The 15,712-nt window shown below is 42.9% G+C and overlaps 1 protein-coding gene across 2 annotated transcripts in view; it reads left to right on the forward strand.

Moving 5' to 3' along the window:
- samd12 (sterile alpha motif domain containing 12) overlaps nucleotides 1-15,712 on the forward strand; it is a 147,658-nt gene that overhangs the window by 38,202 nt on the left and 93,744 nt on the right. For both annotated transcript variants that reach the window (XM_085262367.1, XM_085262366.1), the window contains exon 3: nucleotides 11,254-11,383. In XM_085262367.1, coding sequence (XP_085118493.1) covers nucleotides 11,254-11,383 — 130 coding nt within the window. The remainder of the gene's footprint in view (nucleotides 1-11,253; nucleotides 11,384-15,712) is intronic.

The raw sequence follows: 15,712 nt of genomic DNA on the forward strand, positions 1-15,712 counted from the left end.
TGCCATCAGTTCATGCCTTGTCTCTCCTCAGACCACTGCGGGTTTGTACTCAACAGTGCCAAACTGGGCCACTTGATAAGTGTTGCTCTTTCAGATATGTTCCCGTCCAGTCATCTGGCTGCAACTTCACCCTTGCCAGTCACTTAGTTCTTTACTGCTGCCCATTTGCGCAGCTTTAACAGCCAAATGTTCAGTTATAGTCTAATTAATCCCAGACCTTGAAATGCATCATTGTATAATCAATGTTATTCACTACATCTGTGAGCAGTCGTAATGTTTTGGCTTGTCCGTGTATATGCATATGAGTCCAGGGACTATATATCTTGCAAATAGAAATTCTAATCAAATGTTGTTGGCTGTTAAATAACAGCAGCCACGCAGATGAAACTGAGAGTCTGTATTAATTCTAGAGTCAACACAGCACTCGTGATTGATACCTTGCCCCGAGAAATCTAAATCCTGTTTAACTGAAACTTTCCGGTGCCACATTCGAGTGCTTTTTCAGCCCTACAAACACATTTCAGTTGATAGAAGAGAAACGTTACCAAGCTTCATCGGCTTTTCCGGTGAGAAACTCAACATTTTGTCAGGATTGCTGACTAAGAGGGAGAGTTTGATGCTAGGGCTCATTCATCTCATTTTTCATGTGGAGTGTAAGTCCCTGTTTTAACGATCCATCAATTAGCACTGAATAAATGTGAAGACATAATAAATCCAGACCTTTGTGCCATTCTGTGGAACAGCATACAGCAGGTCATTTCAGTTCATCACATCAGCGGCGTTAATTTTTAAATATTGGATTAAAGTTGAATCATGCGCCTGCTCGGATTTATAATCGAGTCAAGGCTCAGCCATAGATTAAACATGAAGCATAAAACAGCCATTTAGACTCTGTGGATAGCTATAACATCCATAGCAAATAACCTCATCTCAGTCGTAATCAATATGAAGCCCAAGGTGAATATATCTTGTTTGGTGTTAACACGCCCTGCTATGCTTTATGGACCCCGCTGAATCCCAAGGTCAGGTGCTCTGAAGGGATCTGGTGTACTTTCTTTGATGTGCCTGAGTAAAGTTGGCATCGCCTGTAAATCCAATTTCAAACAGAGGCTCCTTATTAAGGCTTATTAATTTTTCCAGCACAGCGTGTTATTCTGTCAGCTATCCACAGCTCTCTGGACTCCTCTCTACCCTGTCCACTCACACATACACGCACCCGTATCACGGTTTCATCCCAATTCCTGTATGTAACAGATTAATTAATACAGGGAATTTTCATCTCCTGCCAGCTCTTGCCGAGAGAAATGGAGCGAGGCAGAAAGAAAAGAAAGCGAGAGAGAACATGCCAGAGCTGTTAATTAGCTGTGCAGTGGAGATAGGGCAGGCGACACAGGGCTCCGTGTCTCAGACACCCATTCACTCAGTCAACATGACATTAATGGCAGCTGCCTTGCTCTTCTTAGTGCTTCTCCGTCAGTCTGCAGTTAAACGTGGAGGCAGTGTTTAGTGGTGACACTAGAGGGTAGTATATAACAGGGAATGTGACTCGTGTAACATAAGGAAGTTCAGGGTGGAGGAAGAAGGAAGCGTCTAATACAACCTTTCAGTTTTCCCGCTGCTGTTGAGAACTGAGGGATGGAATTAAAAGGTAAAATCAAGATTAGATTTAGGGTCTAGAATTATAACTTATACAAAGAATGAGATATAATGTGGTAGCACTTTGTTTTAAGACCTTATGTAAATACAGGATTGCATTTTTGAGAAGCTGTGAGTATATTGGTATATTTAGCTATAACAGTGTTTCCAAATAAGCTGTAATGTTGTCTAGAATAAAAACCAAAATACAATTTTGCAAATTTGCAGTTGATTTAATCTCTAGATTTAATTGAAAGTAAAAATAAAAAAAACAATCGAAATGTTGAAACTAATGAGTTTTTTTCTTTTAATATACACTGATTAGCCATGTGACTAACACCAATAATTTTATTACAATGCAATTTTCTGCTTGGGAAATTCAATTTCTGGCATTCATTTGGTTTTTACTCGGACCACTTGTTGTTGCTGAGATGCAAACTACCCCTGGCAGGGCCGTTTAAAAAAAAAAAAAAAAAAAAAAAAAAAAAAAATACTGCACACAGTATTATAGACAGTGGTTTTAATGTTGACTTGTTTACACTCACATTGAAATTTATGTCAGCAGCACATTTAAGAGAACCACTGTCTTGCATCCTGATCCATTTTTAACACTTAAGCATTTCAGTAGTTTTGATAATTATATTTTCAAATGATACATTTTCCCATCCTTTACTGATGCACAATCAGCACTGTTTAACATTTTAGGACCTAGTTTATCATATATTTAGCTTAATTCATCCACCCATCTATTGTCCAGTTGGGGGTTATAGGGTATCCTATCCCAGTTGTCGTAGGTTTCCATCATCTTGCTAAAATAAGCAAAGCCTTTTCCTGAAAAAAAGATGTCTGGATAGCATTAATGGTGTTTTCACAGTAGTTCAAGGTTTCCGTGTGCACTCATGCACCACCATGAATGGTTCAGGAGTTAATCATCCACCAATTGAAAGATCACTCTCTGGCTCCTCCAGTCTGCATGTTGCATGTCCTTGGGCAAAATACTGAACACTAAATTCAGTATTTTGCTGATACTGTGCGATCAAACATCAAGAGTTTGTGAGTCTGGTATAATAGTTAGAAAGCTCTTAAAGGCATAGAATAAACCTCTGTTTGAATGAGTGTGTGAAGGTGTGACTGTGGCGTGTTGGTGACTTTTGAAATGAGCACTGATAATAGGCTCTCTTCTTTCTACTTGAGGCATCCATAATTTTATGAAAATAAGTTCAGATTGGCTGTCAGGACCTTGTATTGTCTATGAAAGTTTGAGCCAGTGTGGGAATTGTTTTTCAATCTTCTAGTCTTCATAGTTATTTATTTGAAGTGAATTGCTAGCACATTAAATAAGCATTTATACAAAACAAAGCAATTGAAAAACTCTAAAATTACATGATTCTGTTTTTGCCGAGGCGAGCCGTGTGGAGTTGGAAAAAGGACCCAAGAGCAAGCAGTGTATGAAAAGATTAGTGGAGTTTATTTACAAGGTGTCAGTGGCAGGAACAGAAAACGAATAATGAGACAAACTAACGGAAACCTAAACTGGGAAAACTAAAGAGCAACTGAATGAACAAAAGCATAAGGAAACACAAAACACTGAGTCCTCAGACTCAGGACCATGACAGTACCCCCCCCCCCTCCCCTCAAGGGCTGGCACCAGACAGCCCAACAGAAACACAAAAATGGACCAAAACCAAAAAACCCCCCCACGAACCAAAAAACAGAAAACGACCCGACCAGGGCGGGCGGTGGGGGTCCAGGACGGAGGGACACAGTCCGAAAAGGCCCAGACGGACAAGGTCAGGGGGCCGACCCGGAGGCCAAAACGGTTCAGTTCCGGGGGCCGACCGTGTGAAAGGCAGCGGCAGTGGGGCAGGTCCGGAGGCCGGCCACGTGGAAGGTAGTGGCGGCGTTCAGGAGGGCGTTCAGGAGGGCGTCCACGGTGGCGGAGATGCCCAACAAGCGGCCTGGCAGATGACCGACGATGTGGAGGTGGTAGTAGGGGACCTGAAGGCTGCGTGGCCCCTGCAGCCCCAGGCGAAGCGGAAGCTGATGAGGACGCTGAAGCAGAGGCTGGACCAGGCGAGGATGATGCAGACGGGCCTCTGGCAGGGACAGAACAGGACCAGCAGGCGCGGGGACCTCTGGCAGAAACAGAACAGAACCAGCAGGCACAGTGGCCCCTGGCAAACACATAGCAGACTTCAGCTGCCCAGAGCGTTGACTCTGCTCAGGCAGTGACAGCTGGGTGCAGTCCTCAGCTGGCTTCTTGACCTCCAGGGATCCAGAATCAGCTGGGGGCTGAACCCCGGCCTCTGGGGAGGCCCTGGAGTGTGTCGCAGTCTCAGAACTGGCCAGCTTTTGAGGACTGTTGACAGTATTGTTAGATTTGTCTCTCTGCTTGTAGTGGATGGGCGAGGAGCAGTGTCTTTCGGGTAGAATTGACTTGTATGGTTTTACAGGTGGAACAACTGACACAGGATGCAGGGCTGGTGGCTGCTGAACAGGAGGCTGAACTGAGGGTGACTGACATAGTGGTTGTGATGACAACGGTGGTGGAATTAGAGACTGAGCTTGAGGCCGTGCGGCTAACTGAGCTTGAGGCCGTGCGGCTAACTGAGCTTGAGGCCGTGCGGCTAACTGAGCTTGAGGCCGTGCGGCTAACTGAGCTTGAGGCCGTGCGGCTAACTGAGCTTGAGGCCGTGCGGCTAACTGAGCTTGAGGCCGTGCGGCTAACTGAGCTTGAGGCCGCGGTTCAAATGAATAAACAGTCCTAGTATCATCAGAGCTGGTGTTAATGGTCTCTGGGTTATATGTCACAGTTTTAGCAGACCCTGGGTTGGCTGACACGGGTTTAACAGTTTCAGAAGAACAACAGCCCTTTGCTTTCACTGAAGTCTTAAAAATGCCAACCTGGGAGAGATCGGTTACCACGAAGGTAGGTAGGCTTAGCGAATTAGCTCCCACTGACACACCCCGAACAATCCCGGAAGAAAAAGTCTTAAGGTCCGAATTGGAACTGTTATCCTTCCTACTCACCTCAGTCGGCCGCTCTGATATCCTGGGGTCCGACTGTGGCGAGGGGCGTCGACGGCGTGAGTGCTGATCCCCATTTGAAGGCTGGACCGACGGGCCGGGCAGGACACTCTCCGTCGGGTCGGGGAGTGAAGCATGAGTTGCAGGGTGGGTGGTAGCAAGGGGGAGAAGATGAAGCTCGTTCAGAACAAAATTCTGTGTGAGCGGGTGAAGTGAGCTGAGCAACCAGGGGAGACCAGAAAGTAAGCGCTGTAGCCGAACAGCTATGCTTTGGCGGAATTCTCTCCCCTCATGCTCCAGCCATAGGTTAATTAATTTGTCCACTGAGTACATAATGTCCTCCCGGAGCTCCTCGGGCGGGTTGACTGCTGCTGGGTCCATAGTGGCCGGTTCGTACTGTCACGGCTGCCGAGGCGAGCCGTGTGGAGTTGGAAAAAGGACCCAAGAGCAAGCAGTGTATGAAAAGATTAGTGGAGTTTATTTACAAGGTGTCAGTGGCAGGAACAGAAAACGAATAATGAGACAAACTAACGGAAACCTAAACTGGGAAAACTAAAGAGCAACTAGAAATCCACAGGACACGGGGTGAAAGGCAGAGAGACGCACACTGACGGAGGATACAAAAACGCAGAGAGACACAGATGAATGCAGAAAAGCGCGGACTTACATGGAGTAATACAGACGAACTGGCAACAGGCAGGAGAACACACAGGGCTTAAATACACACACCAGTAATCAGGGGATAAGAGACAGGAGGGCAACACAGCTGGGAGAAATCAGAGCTGACGGGACAGGGGAAATGTAAACTGAACACACTCACATCAGACATGAACCTTCAGAATAAAACAGGAAATTAACAGACAGAGAACCAGACAGGACACTGAACTTGACAGGCAGACTCATGAGCAGACACAATAACACCATGGACAGACAGAGGGAACACAGAGAAGTGGGAGCAGGCAGGCAAAGAACAGAAACCTAACAAATGGCAAAATAACAACAGAATACACACTCGGAATGAACAAAAGCATAAGGAAACACAAAACACTGAGTCCTCAGACTCAGGACCATGACAGTTTTTGCATCCTACATTTATAGTAATGTGCAAAAGGACACAACTTTCAGATACTGTTTACCTAGGCCAGTCACTTTTCTGAGCCCTCTGCTATACACTCTCTTCACCCATGACTGTATTTCCTCCTGCGCGTCCAATCTCATTGTTAAGTTTGCAGATGACACTACAGTGCTCGGACTTATATCCAACAATGATGAGACAAACTATAGGACAGAGGTGCAACAACTAGAGTCATGGTGCCACGACAATAACTTGGTCTTAAACACCAAAAAGACCAAGGAGATCATTGTAGATTTCCGGAAGAGGGGTCATAACAACCATCTGCCTCTCTTCATTGGCAGTGAGGCGGTGGAGAGGGTGAGCAGTTTTAAATTCTTGGGGGTAACTGTGACCGAGGACCTGTCCTGGGGCAACCATATCACCTCAGTTGTACGAAAGGCCCAACAGCGCCTCTACTACCTGAGGAGACTGCGGAGCGCACACATTCCCAGATCTCTGATGTTGAACTTCTACAACTGTGCCATCAGCAGCGTTCTGACGTATGGATTTCTAGTGTGGTTCCCCAGCTGCACCAAGGCCGATCAGCAAGCACTCCAGCGGGTGGTGAAAGAAGCTGGCAGAATTATTGGAACAAGTCTGCCAGAGATCAGTAATATCTTCCCCACTCGCTGTCTGAGGAGGGTGCACAGTATCCTGCGGGACCAACATCACCCTGCGCGCCACCTTTTCCATCTGCTGCCCTCAGGGAGAAGGTACAGGTCTATACAGGCCAGAACATCCAGACTGGCCAACAGCCTGTATCCACAGGCTGTGAGGCTCCTGAACTCTCTGCCCCCCTCTCACGGACAATAATCATATCCAACTTCTTAATAGCAATGAACTGGTCTGCATTGGTGCATCATATCTTTATTCTCTTCCCCCTCCTGCCCCCCCCCCCCCTCTTTCTTAAATAGATAACTATCATATCTGATATCATATCTCACAGTACAATAATATTGAATGGGTTGCATTGTTGTATTTTGTCATGTTTCTCAGGTCTTTGTCTGAATTTCTACGAACATTATTGCTAAGGATTGTCTTATTGCATTGGAGTCACACTGGGTTAAATATGTACACTTGGGTTTTAAGGGGTATTTATTATTTTCTTCTTTTTTTTTTTTTTTTTGGGTTGTATGGAAGCCCCAAACGCAATTTCATTGTTCTTGACAATGACAATAAATAAATAAATACTAAATACACTTCACATACAAAAAAACCCAATAGCTCTTTGGGAATTGTTATCATGAATTCAATATGCCTGTCAGAAATTATGTTTTGGTTTTTTGTTTTTTGTCTGCTGTTACAATAGTTAAAATTGTGTTTTTGCTTAGTTGTCTTATCTGTTTTGTGTCAACACTGGTTCATCCCTTGAGTAAAGTGCCATTTTTATGCCTGAGTGATTCATAGGTCAGTGCTGTTAAGTGGCTTAGCAAAGAAAAGAGAAAACCATTCCTTTAAAAATGAACAAGTACAAAGGCTGGAAAATCGGTGCAAAAGCAATGTCCAAAAAAATACTTTGAAAGACCTTCAGAAAGCCTAAAGACAACAAAACAACAAAGTCTGGTTGTTTAGAAGCAAAATATTAAGAAACGCTGACTTTTACACGCAACTTTTGGTACTGTGTGAACATTACTTCCATTTTTTTTTTCATACCTGTTTAGGACAAAAAGGGAATCAGCTACGATTTATTCAACAAACACCGCTGCGCCTAATGAAGGCTACTAGACAACGGTTTTAAATAAAAGGAACAGCACTTTGCTATCAAATAGCTATCGAGTATTTGTTCTGCCCTTGTGTGCATTTGCTCAATAAATGAACTCTGCCACTTTATATTGTCCAGGGAAATATCCAGAGCCGAGGTTGAATTTGAGTTATTTCTGGTAACTAAGCAAAACTCAGACGAACTAATAAATCTGTTTCACTTCATAAGCTCCTTGTGGTCAGTTTAGCACTAAATTCAAATTATTGACAAGACAATGTCCTTACATGAGCTAATTGCTGCTGTAGTTAACATTTTTAATTGAGTGAAAAGCCATTTGACCCTGCAATCAGCCCGACAATCTTGGAGGCAAAATGAAAACCGCGGCACGGGGATGAGGGGGGTTTGCAGTTCTCCTAAGAAACAATTATTGCCGTACAACACCACTGCCAAATTCACTCTCTCAGTCACATGGTGTTTGTCTCTGGAATGCTTTTCAGCGCTTTTTAATTCCCAGCTCTTTTTTGTATTCCAATACTGTCCTCACAAAGGGGCCATGTGATTGCCTCTTGATTAATTTAGCTGAGTGCATTCATATTGGATCTTTAAATGCTTATCAGCGTTAGTGGGATTACATGCTTCATTATGTATGTAATAGTTGTTTTTTTCCAGTGTGACTGGAAATGTATGTTTATCGCAGACTCTGGTTCATCTTAGGGTTGTGCGTTTTCCCCGCAAAAGGCTTTATTTCTCATCTTTTAATTTTTGAGGTTGTCCTTGCTCTGTTGCTAAGGTAACGTGAAGAATACTGGAAGCTCTACTGGGCTTTCAGATATCAATTAAATCCAAGGACATCACAACACTGTACGCATATCGGCACAGATGGCGGTCATATAAATGTGCCGCGTGCGCGCGTATGCATTGCATTTATGCGCATTCCTTCCAGTGTGAACGCATTTGTGCGAACGGGCTGCACATGTGGATAAATGCGTGCGTCTTTGTGTGCTCGTTCCCAGACGTATTCCACTTAGAAATAAAGCGGGCTTCCTCTCTCACCCCTGCGCTGTCACTCAAAACTCTAATTGGCCTGGAGTCTCTTGAACACGGCTCTTTGAGCATGATTGTACTCTTGTTTTCTTCTCTGTTTTGTTTTCTCTCCGCCCTTTGGCTCTGCAGGCTGGCTGGCAGGCAGAAAGGCACCGGCTCACCTATTGTACAGGCCCAGGGAACACAGCTATGGGCTAAATCAGTGCAGAATGTAAAACACAGATGGCCATTGACTCACAAATGGGTTCATGGAAAATGAGAGAGTCTCCTGTGTCAAACTCTGCTGAGTCTACCATGGAGCACCAGGCTTTTTGCTTTTCATTCCTCTGGATCATCTGTCAGTCCGGCCATCCTTCACACTCCCAGCCTCCTCTCTTTTTTCTTTTTCCTCCTTTTCTACACTCTACTTTCTCACATGCTTTCATAACACACACACACACACACACACACACACACACACACACACACACACACACACACACACACTCACACTCCTCTCTCTCTCTCTTCTTTTCTTCTCCATCCTTCACTCTTACGACATCCTGGCCTCCCTCTCTCTTTTGTCGCCTCAGGCTTATAGTCGGGGTTAATTAGCATTGAGTTGAGCTGTGTTTAATGGTTAATGTGGTTTCTTCCTGTAATACCACACCCTCCCCTCTCTGCAGTTTCTACACCTATCCTTTGCAGGCTGCCAAGCAATCGTATTAAGAGAGGCGGCCTCGCCTTTCTGCGTACATAGCTACCTGCTTTCTTTGGCTGTCTGTCACTTCGCCTACCTACACGGGATACAGACCATATGCCCAAATCAGCATGTACACATCCCTCAATTTCTCTTTCTCTCAGGGATGCCGCGTGATGAGTGGGAAGGAGCGGTGAAAAGACACCGAAAAGGCAAGAGTGAGGTAGCACCATATAATAAGAAACAGGTGAGAGAAGGGCGATGGGAGAGACGAGGGCTACAATATGCGGGGAGAAGAAGTGAGAAAGACAACGCGATAGATCTGACAGGGCCTGCGTGAGATTGAACGTTGGGGAGAGATGAGACGGGATAGAAAGGAGGAGCGAGAAGGCACAAGCCGGGAGAAATGCTGCCAGTACCTGCTGCTCTGCTTTCTTTGGGTGGAGGAAAGAGGGGGCTTCCATTGCTATGCCGCACCACACGGCAGCCAGAGAGCAGGCTGAAGTGGAGGGGAGTGGATGTGAAATTTTAATCACCTCTCTGTGTTTGTAATTTTAGTAGCCCCCTCAATCAAAATCAAATCCATTGCCAGCACTTTCAAGAGCAATCCGCTGGCAGTCTACTGCATAGCCCGCTGTTGAAGTAGTGCGTTTAAATAAGAAAGGTGTCTTGCAGCAAGACTGCAATGCAAAACAGAGAAGTGTATGCATGCACTCGTTCATAGTTCTCTGTCAAAACTGGCTACAGCTACAATGTTATAGGTTTTGGATACTATTGGCCCTGGATAGCAGTAAGTGTTGGTCCTCTTGTGCTTTTACAGTATGATATCTGTCTTTCTTATGGTCTAGTTTATTCTTTTTTTATTTCAGATGCCCATACAGAAAGAATAAAACACTGCAAGACTTCCCAGCATACAGCAAAAGTCAGTCAACAAGAAAACTAACAGGACACTTGAAGGGGCATACTTTTAATTTCCCTCAGAAGTGCACTAATAGTTTAACTCTTCATTGCCATTACACGTAGTACAATGAAAGTGTGGTATTGTCCCACATCGGCGCTTAAAGAAAGCCTAGCAAATCACAATAAATAATAAGATATACAGAGAATAACATATGTTCAATATGTGCAGAGACATTTGGTGGTGTTGATGTTGGCTGGTCTACTGCTTGTGTGGAAATATTCTTATACTGGTTTGGTGCATTTGCAGCGCTCAGAGCTTGCATGCATTCTTGACATCTGTAATTTTGATTAACGTGCTTATCAGGCGTTAAAGCAAATAATCAAAATAGAAAACTTAAAGTTATCCTCTAAGCTTCGTGTTATAATTCAGGGGCCAAATTTCCGCACATGTAAAGAGACGACAGCACAAGGTGTTCATCTTCTAGCTGCTTATTTCGAGTCCATGTTTTTGATCCCTTTGTGTTTCTCAGTTTTCTCCTCACAGAATTGATTTGCACAAATTAACACCACCTTTCTCTCAGTCATCATTTTTTTTGTGTGTGTTTAGATACAGATTTTTTTTGTTGTTGAGGAAAAATGAGCCATTTAGTGTTTAACTTTAACGCAAGCGATACGTTTCTCTGAGCTGTACAATGTGAACATATGTTGAGAACATATGTTTAATTCATACATAACAGTGTGTGTAATTCAAAATTTAATATTTTACTTTGTGCTGAGCTCCCAGCTGTAGATTTCATGACTGTCTTTTTAACATTTTTCTGGAGTTATAGTGTAAAAAAATCACTTATTAGCCATTGATCACTGATGCAGAAGGGAAAATGTCACAAAGCAGCCTGTAAAAATTCAGATACACTAAAATACAGTTAAGAAGTGAAAGTGGCATGATCCCACCAGGTCAAAACGGAAAACACTGACACATAACAGTATTTTACCTGCATCTTCTAGATCAAACGATTTGACCAAAAAGAGGAAGCGGTAGTCCATAAACGTCATAATCAGGGTTTATTAATGGTTATAAATGGTGACTGTGTAAAAAGATTTTAAAATAAGGAGTTCTTATTTTTTTTATTATTATGTTTGTATCTTATACAGACAGGATATGTGAAGCTGTCCAAGCCAGTGGCCCTGTGGACCCAACAGGACGTGTGCAAATGGCTGAAGAAACACTGTCCCAATCAGCACCAGATCTACAGCGATTCGTTCAAACAGCACGACATCACAGGTAGTTTTTGGCACCTGTACAGTGGCTTCATTTGAGGAGGTTTATGGCTTATTATCCACGGGTTTCTAGTAGCTCGTTGCTCTTTTAAAACCTGGTTGATTTTTTTTCCATTCACATTCATGATCAATAGGATAAGACGAAATGGATGTATAGATACTGAACTGCTATATCCGCTATATGGACAGTTTAGTAGAACTCATAGTGGCGGCTTTTAACGTAACGTAACATTACAAACATGTTTCCATTTGATATCAGTAATTAAATAAGTGCACTTCTGAGATACTCACTTCCTGAGAGCTCTGTGCAATCACAGAGGTTAAGCTAACTGTAGAATTTAAAGATTTAGCATTTCCTGCCTGGTAAACTCCAATTTTTTATTACCGGCTTATTTAGAAAAGGTGCAACATGCATGTGTGAAGAGTTTAAATATATTTGCAGCCACCTTTGTCAGACCTCTGCTAACTAATTAAAGAAAGTAAGAAAAAACAAAGCAAATCTGTTTTGCTCCTGAAAAAGTGCTAAAGTGCAAGTAACATGATATGCAGCAAATATCACAACGTTAAATCACTGAATATCTCTCTTTAAATGAGGTTTGGAGTCAAGTTCATGAAACTGGTACATTTATCACATCTGCTCTTGACAAAACCAGATCTCATTCATAACATCCCAGGTGCTCTCTGCACCCACTGTCTGCCACCTGCCACCCGGCCTACATCCCTCGCTTCCCACTTTCAGCGTTCCCGCCGAAAACAGCCGGCCATGTCAATCATCTTCCTAACGAGGCTACTCAAGGTCACTCTGACCTAACGACACTCCAGCCCGCGTGGCAACAGACGAGCGCTAATTGCCGCACTCTCTACCTCTCAGAGCACGAATGATCGCATTAATATGTTTATTTGTTGCTGTCGAGGACCTCCTCGACTCAGTGACTGGCTGGCAGGATAAATCACTTGGTGGTCATGATGAGTGGTGTAATGACTCACGCTCCCATTTCACCCGTTGATGCATTTGTTCTGTTATACGTCTGCATAGAGGATTTTGAGATTTAGCATCTCCTGTTTAATGGCCTGAAAATATGAATCTCGCCACTTTGCAGCTCAAGTTGCAGATATATCTCATCACCAGCATAGAGGTCTGAGAGATCCACAGTTCATTGCACGCTTGCTGAACCACTGCTGCGTTTTTGTTTTTTGTTTTTAAATCCGTTTTCAAGCGAAGGCATTTCAGCAGATTTTATTTTGTTTTCTTTTCACTCAAGGTAAAAGCTAAAAGTGATGTATTGACGAGTCACTTGTGAAACATTAGCTTCTGGTTTCTGTGGACTGATTCGGAGCTCGTGTGCTAAATAAAATATTTGCCGATTCAGATGACTTACAAGGCAAATATAAAAGGATGATTTAAAGGGCCTGCCTCTGAAAACACTCTTAATCACGCAGTTAGAGTGCTTATCCATCCACTCATTTGAAATTTCTCATGAGGTCCATATCTGAATACGGAAAAATTAATCTAACTTTAAGATTAAACACCTCTGTGTGCCTAACAATTCTAGTGCATCCAGTTAGTCTGTAAATTAATTACACTTTTAGTCTCCCAGTTAATAAAACCCTGGAACCTAGCTTCCTAATAGTGTATTAACTTAATGACCTGTGATTGTTATTAAGGTGTAATAATGTTTGCGGGCTCTAACAGGTGTGGAAAGGGTTAACCAAATGAAAACTCATGCTCATATTGTACACACACGCACACACATACACATTCACGCTGGCACAATTAGGAGATAATGACATGCACAAAACCTGCAAGTAATTCAGTTTGTCTTCACATTGAGCATTAATTAACAGAGCCCAATTAAAACAGGCCAAGCCACACCAATTGGGCTCACGAGGCAATTTGCATCCCAATCAATCTTTGAAATATTATGCAGATATTTTTCTGTTCCTACACTCTATTAGAATAAACAAGGGGGAAACAAATGATGGAATATTGTTGTGGAAAACAATCATGCGTAGACAAACAAACAGTGAGTATGAATACATTTATAAGAGCATGCAGGCGTGCGTCTGAGAATATCTATTTGTTCAGTGTGCTTGTCAGCCATGAGCTGTGACCCTTGAAAATCAGAACCATGCGTGCATGTGTGTGTGCGTGTGCGTGCACATGTGTATGCATGAATAGATTTTTGGCTTTTTAGCATCGGAGTCTCCAGACCGTAGCAATTCTTGACTGTATTTTCTGACAGAAAAGTCAGCCCTCTTTTTGGCTGCCAGCGGTACTCAATCTCACTTGTCTTGGCAACGTAGTCGTCCCTTCATAAAGTAGCAAATCAATAAACGGTCTCTATTTCAGATCATAATTCAAACAGGCATTTGTGTCCTCCCGCTCCTGACATAAAACAGCAGCGAGGGAAATGCATTTTACTGCGGATCAGGACTGGTGCAACATTTTAACGTTGAGCGACTTCAGTATGCAGCAGCTGGCTTCCTTCTAGGCTCCTCTAACCTCTGCCAAAGAAATCAATGTTTCCTATCCTCCCTCCAGCCTCTGCTGCCAAGAAACCCTTTCCCTTCCTCAATCTTCACCTCCCACCCCCAACAGAGACGGCAGCGAATTTGACTTTAACACTCAGCTGCCATTAAAAATGCATTAAAGCATATTAAGGCATAATTAGATATTAGTCCCTAATCCGTTGTAATTACAAAGACAAAGCTCTTTTGGTTGAGAGAATAGCTTGGCATGGTAAATTAGTTAAACACACCGTTTCCGATACTTTAGATGTAATCAGCATAAAAGGTGCGATGACATAGGTAATCAGAAGTAAAGAGGATGAAGGAGGAAAAATGGGCGAGTCGCTATTAACTTATATTTTCTGTCAGAGGAGACCATTACATCACAGTGTGGAAATTCAGAGTGTCTCTAAGGGCGTACAGTGACTGAATTAGAAGCAGCTGTGGAGGCTGGCTGCAGGGGCTGGTTTTAGAAAACTGTCGAAGATGGGGGTCCAGATTTGAGTGCAGTGTTTTGTTTTGTTTTTAGGATGAACCACATTTATACAACAGTTTTCAAGTTAGGATTGGATGAGATGGTAAAAACTTCCAACCGGTTGCTGTCACACTAGCATATGCCAGGGTATTTGTGGTGGTGTTTGTGTGCCTCAGGGTTACTCACAGGGTGCTTTTTAAAAAAAAAAGAAAAAAAAAGTTACCATCTGTTTATATTTATAGTTTCATAGTTTTAAAAAATGTGAATGTGTCTTGCAGTGAAAAGCACTTTGAATCGTCATCAGGACAAAAAAACACTATATAAATGTAACTCATAATCTAAAGAGCTTTTGTTTCATGAATGCAGTGATTTCTACAGACTGCTTCCAGGTAATAGATGAGAATGCAAACAGCAAATGAGTCAAAGGGACTAACATGGCTCCAAATCAAGTGGCGAGCCACATAAAAGATCCATCTGTGGTTGTTGTTTGAGTGATTGAGTTGTGCAGTGAGCTGATGAGCTCTTAGGGGGACAATCTGATCCACAGGCAGAAGGAATCATGGTTAATGAAACCATTAGCAAGGCGATTACATGTCAGTGTGTTACATGTTATTAATTACTGTCCTGCCAATTGCATGTTTAGAAAATGGCGTTCAGGGATAGCTCAGTAGGTAAAGTGGTCGCCCCATGATCGGAAGGTCGGCGGTTCGAATCCACTTAATGGCTACCCTGAGGTACCCCTGAGCAAGGTACCGTCCCTACACACTGCTCCCCGGGCGCCTGCTTAGTGGGCTGCCCACTGCTTCACTGAGTGAATGGGTCAAATGCAGAGAAAAACAAGTAATTTCCCCATGGGGATCAATAAAGTATCCATTATTATTATTATTATTATTATTATTATTATATAGAGAATTAAAAATTAATCTGTAGAGACCGTGAATGACTTGTCGTTAAATAGTGATATAATAATAAACTGAAAAGAGATATCCGTTTATTGATGAAAAGAGGGAAAAAAATAATGTCTCGGCCCAAAAGAGAAGCGCAGATATCCAAGTGATTGCAGCTCGTGTACCAGTGAGGCTTTTGTAACGATTTTGAGAAAATAGGACATTTATTCAAAGGCAACTTATCTCATTGCCACTATGTGTTCATATGATTACAGTCTCAAGCACAGTAATCGTGTCACACTGTTCTGCTTATGTCTCCCAAGTATTTTACTAGTGTGATTCAGCAATGGAAGCAAAGCCTGAAAGCAGGCAGTGCCTTAGAGAAGCCTGAAGGCATGTGCATGGCTTTTTTTCATTTTTTTTAAATGTTCTTATTTTATTTTTATTTTTTCTTTAATTTTTG

This window comes from Mchenga conophoros, linkage group LG22, assembly GCF_057382185.1.
Source record: "Mchenga conophoros isolate Kocher_MC1m ecotype Shallow Benthic linkage group LG22, M_conophoros_male_GT1.1, whole genome shotgun sequence".
Taxonomy (NCBI): domain Eukaryota; kingdom Metazoa; phylum Chordata; class Actinopteri; order Cichliformes; family Cichlidae; genus Mchenga; species Mchenga conophoros.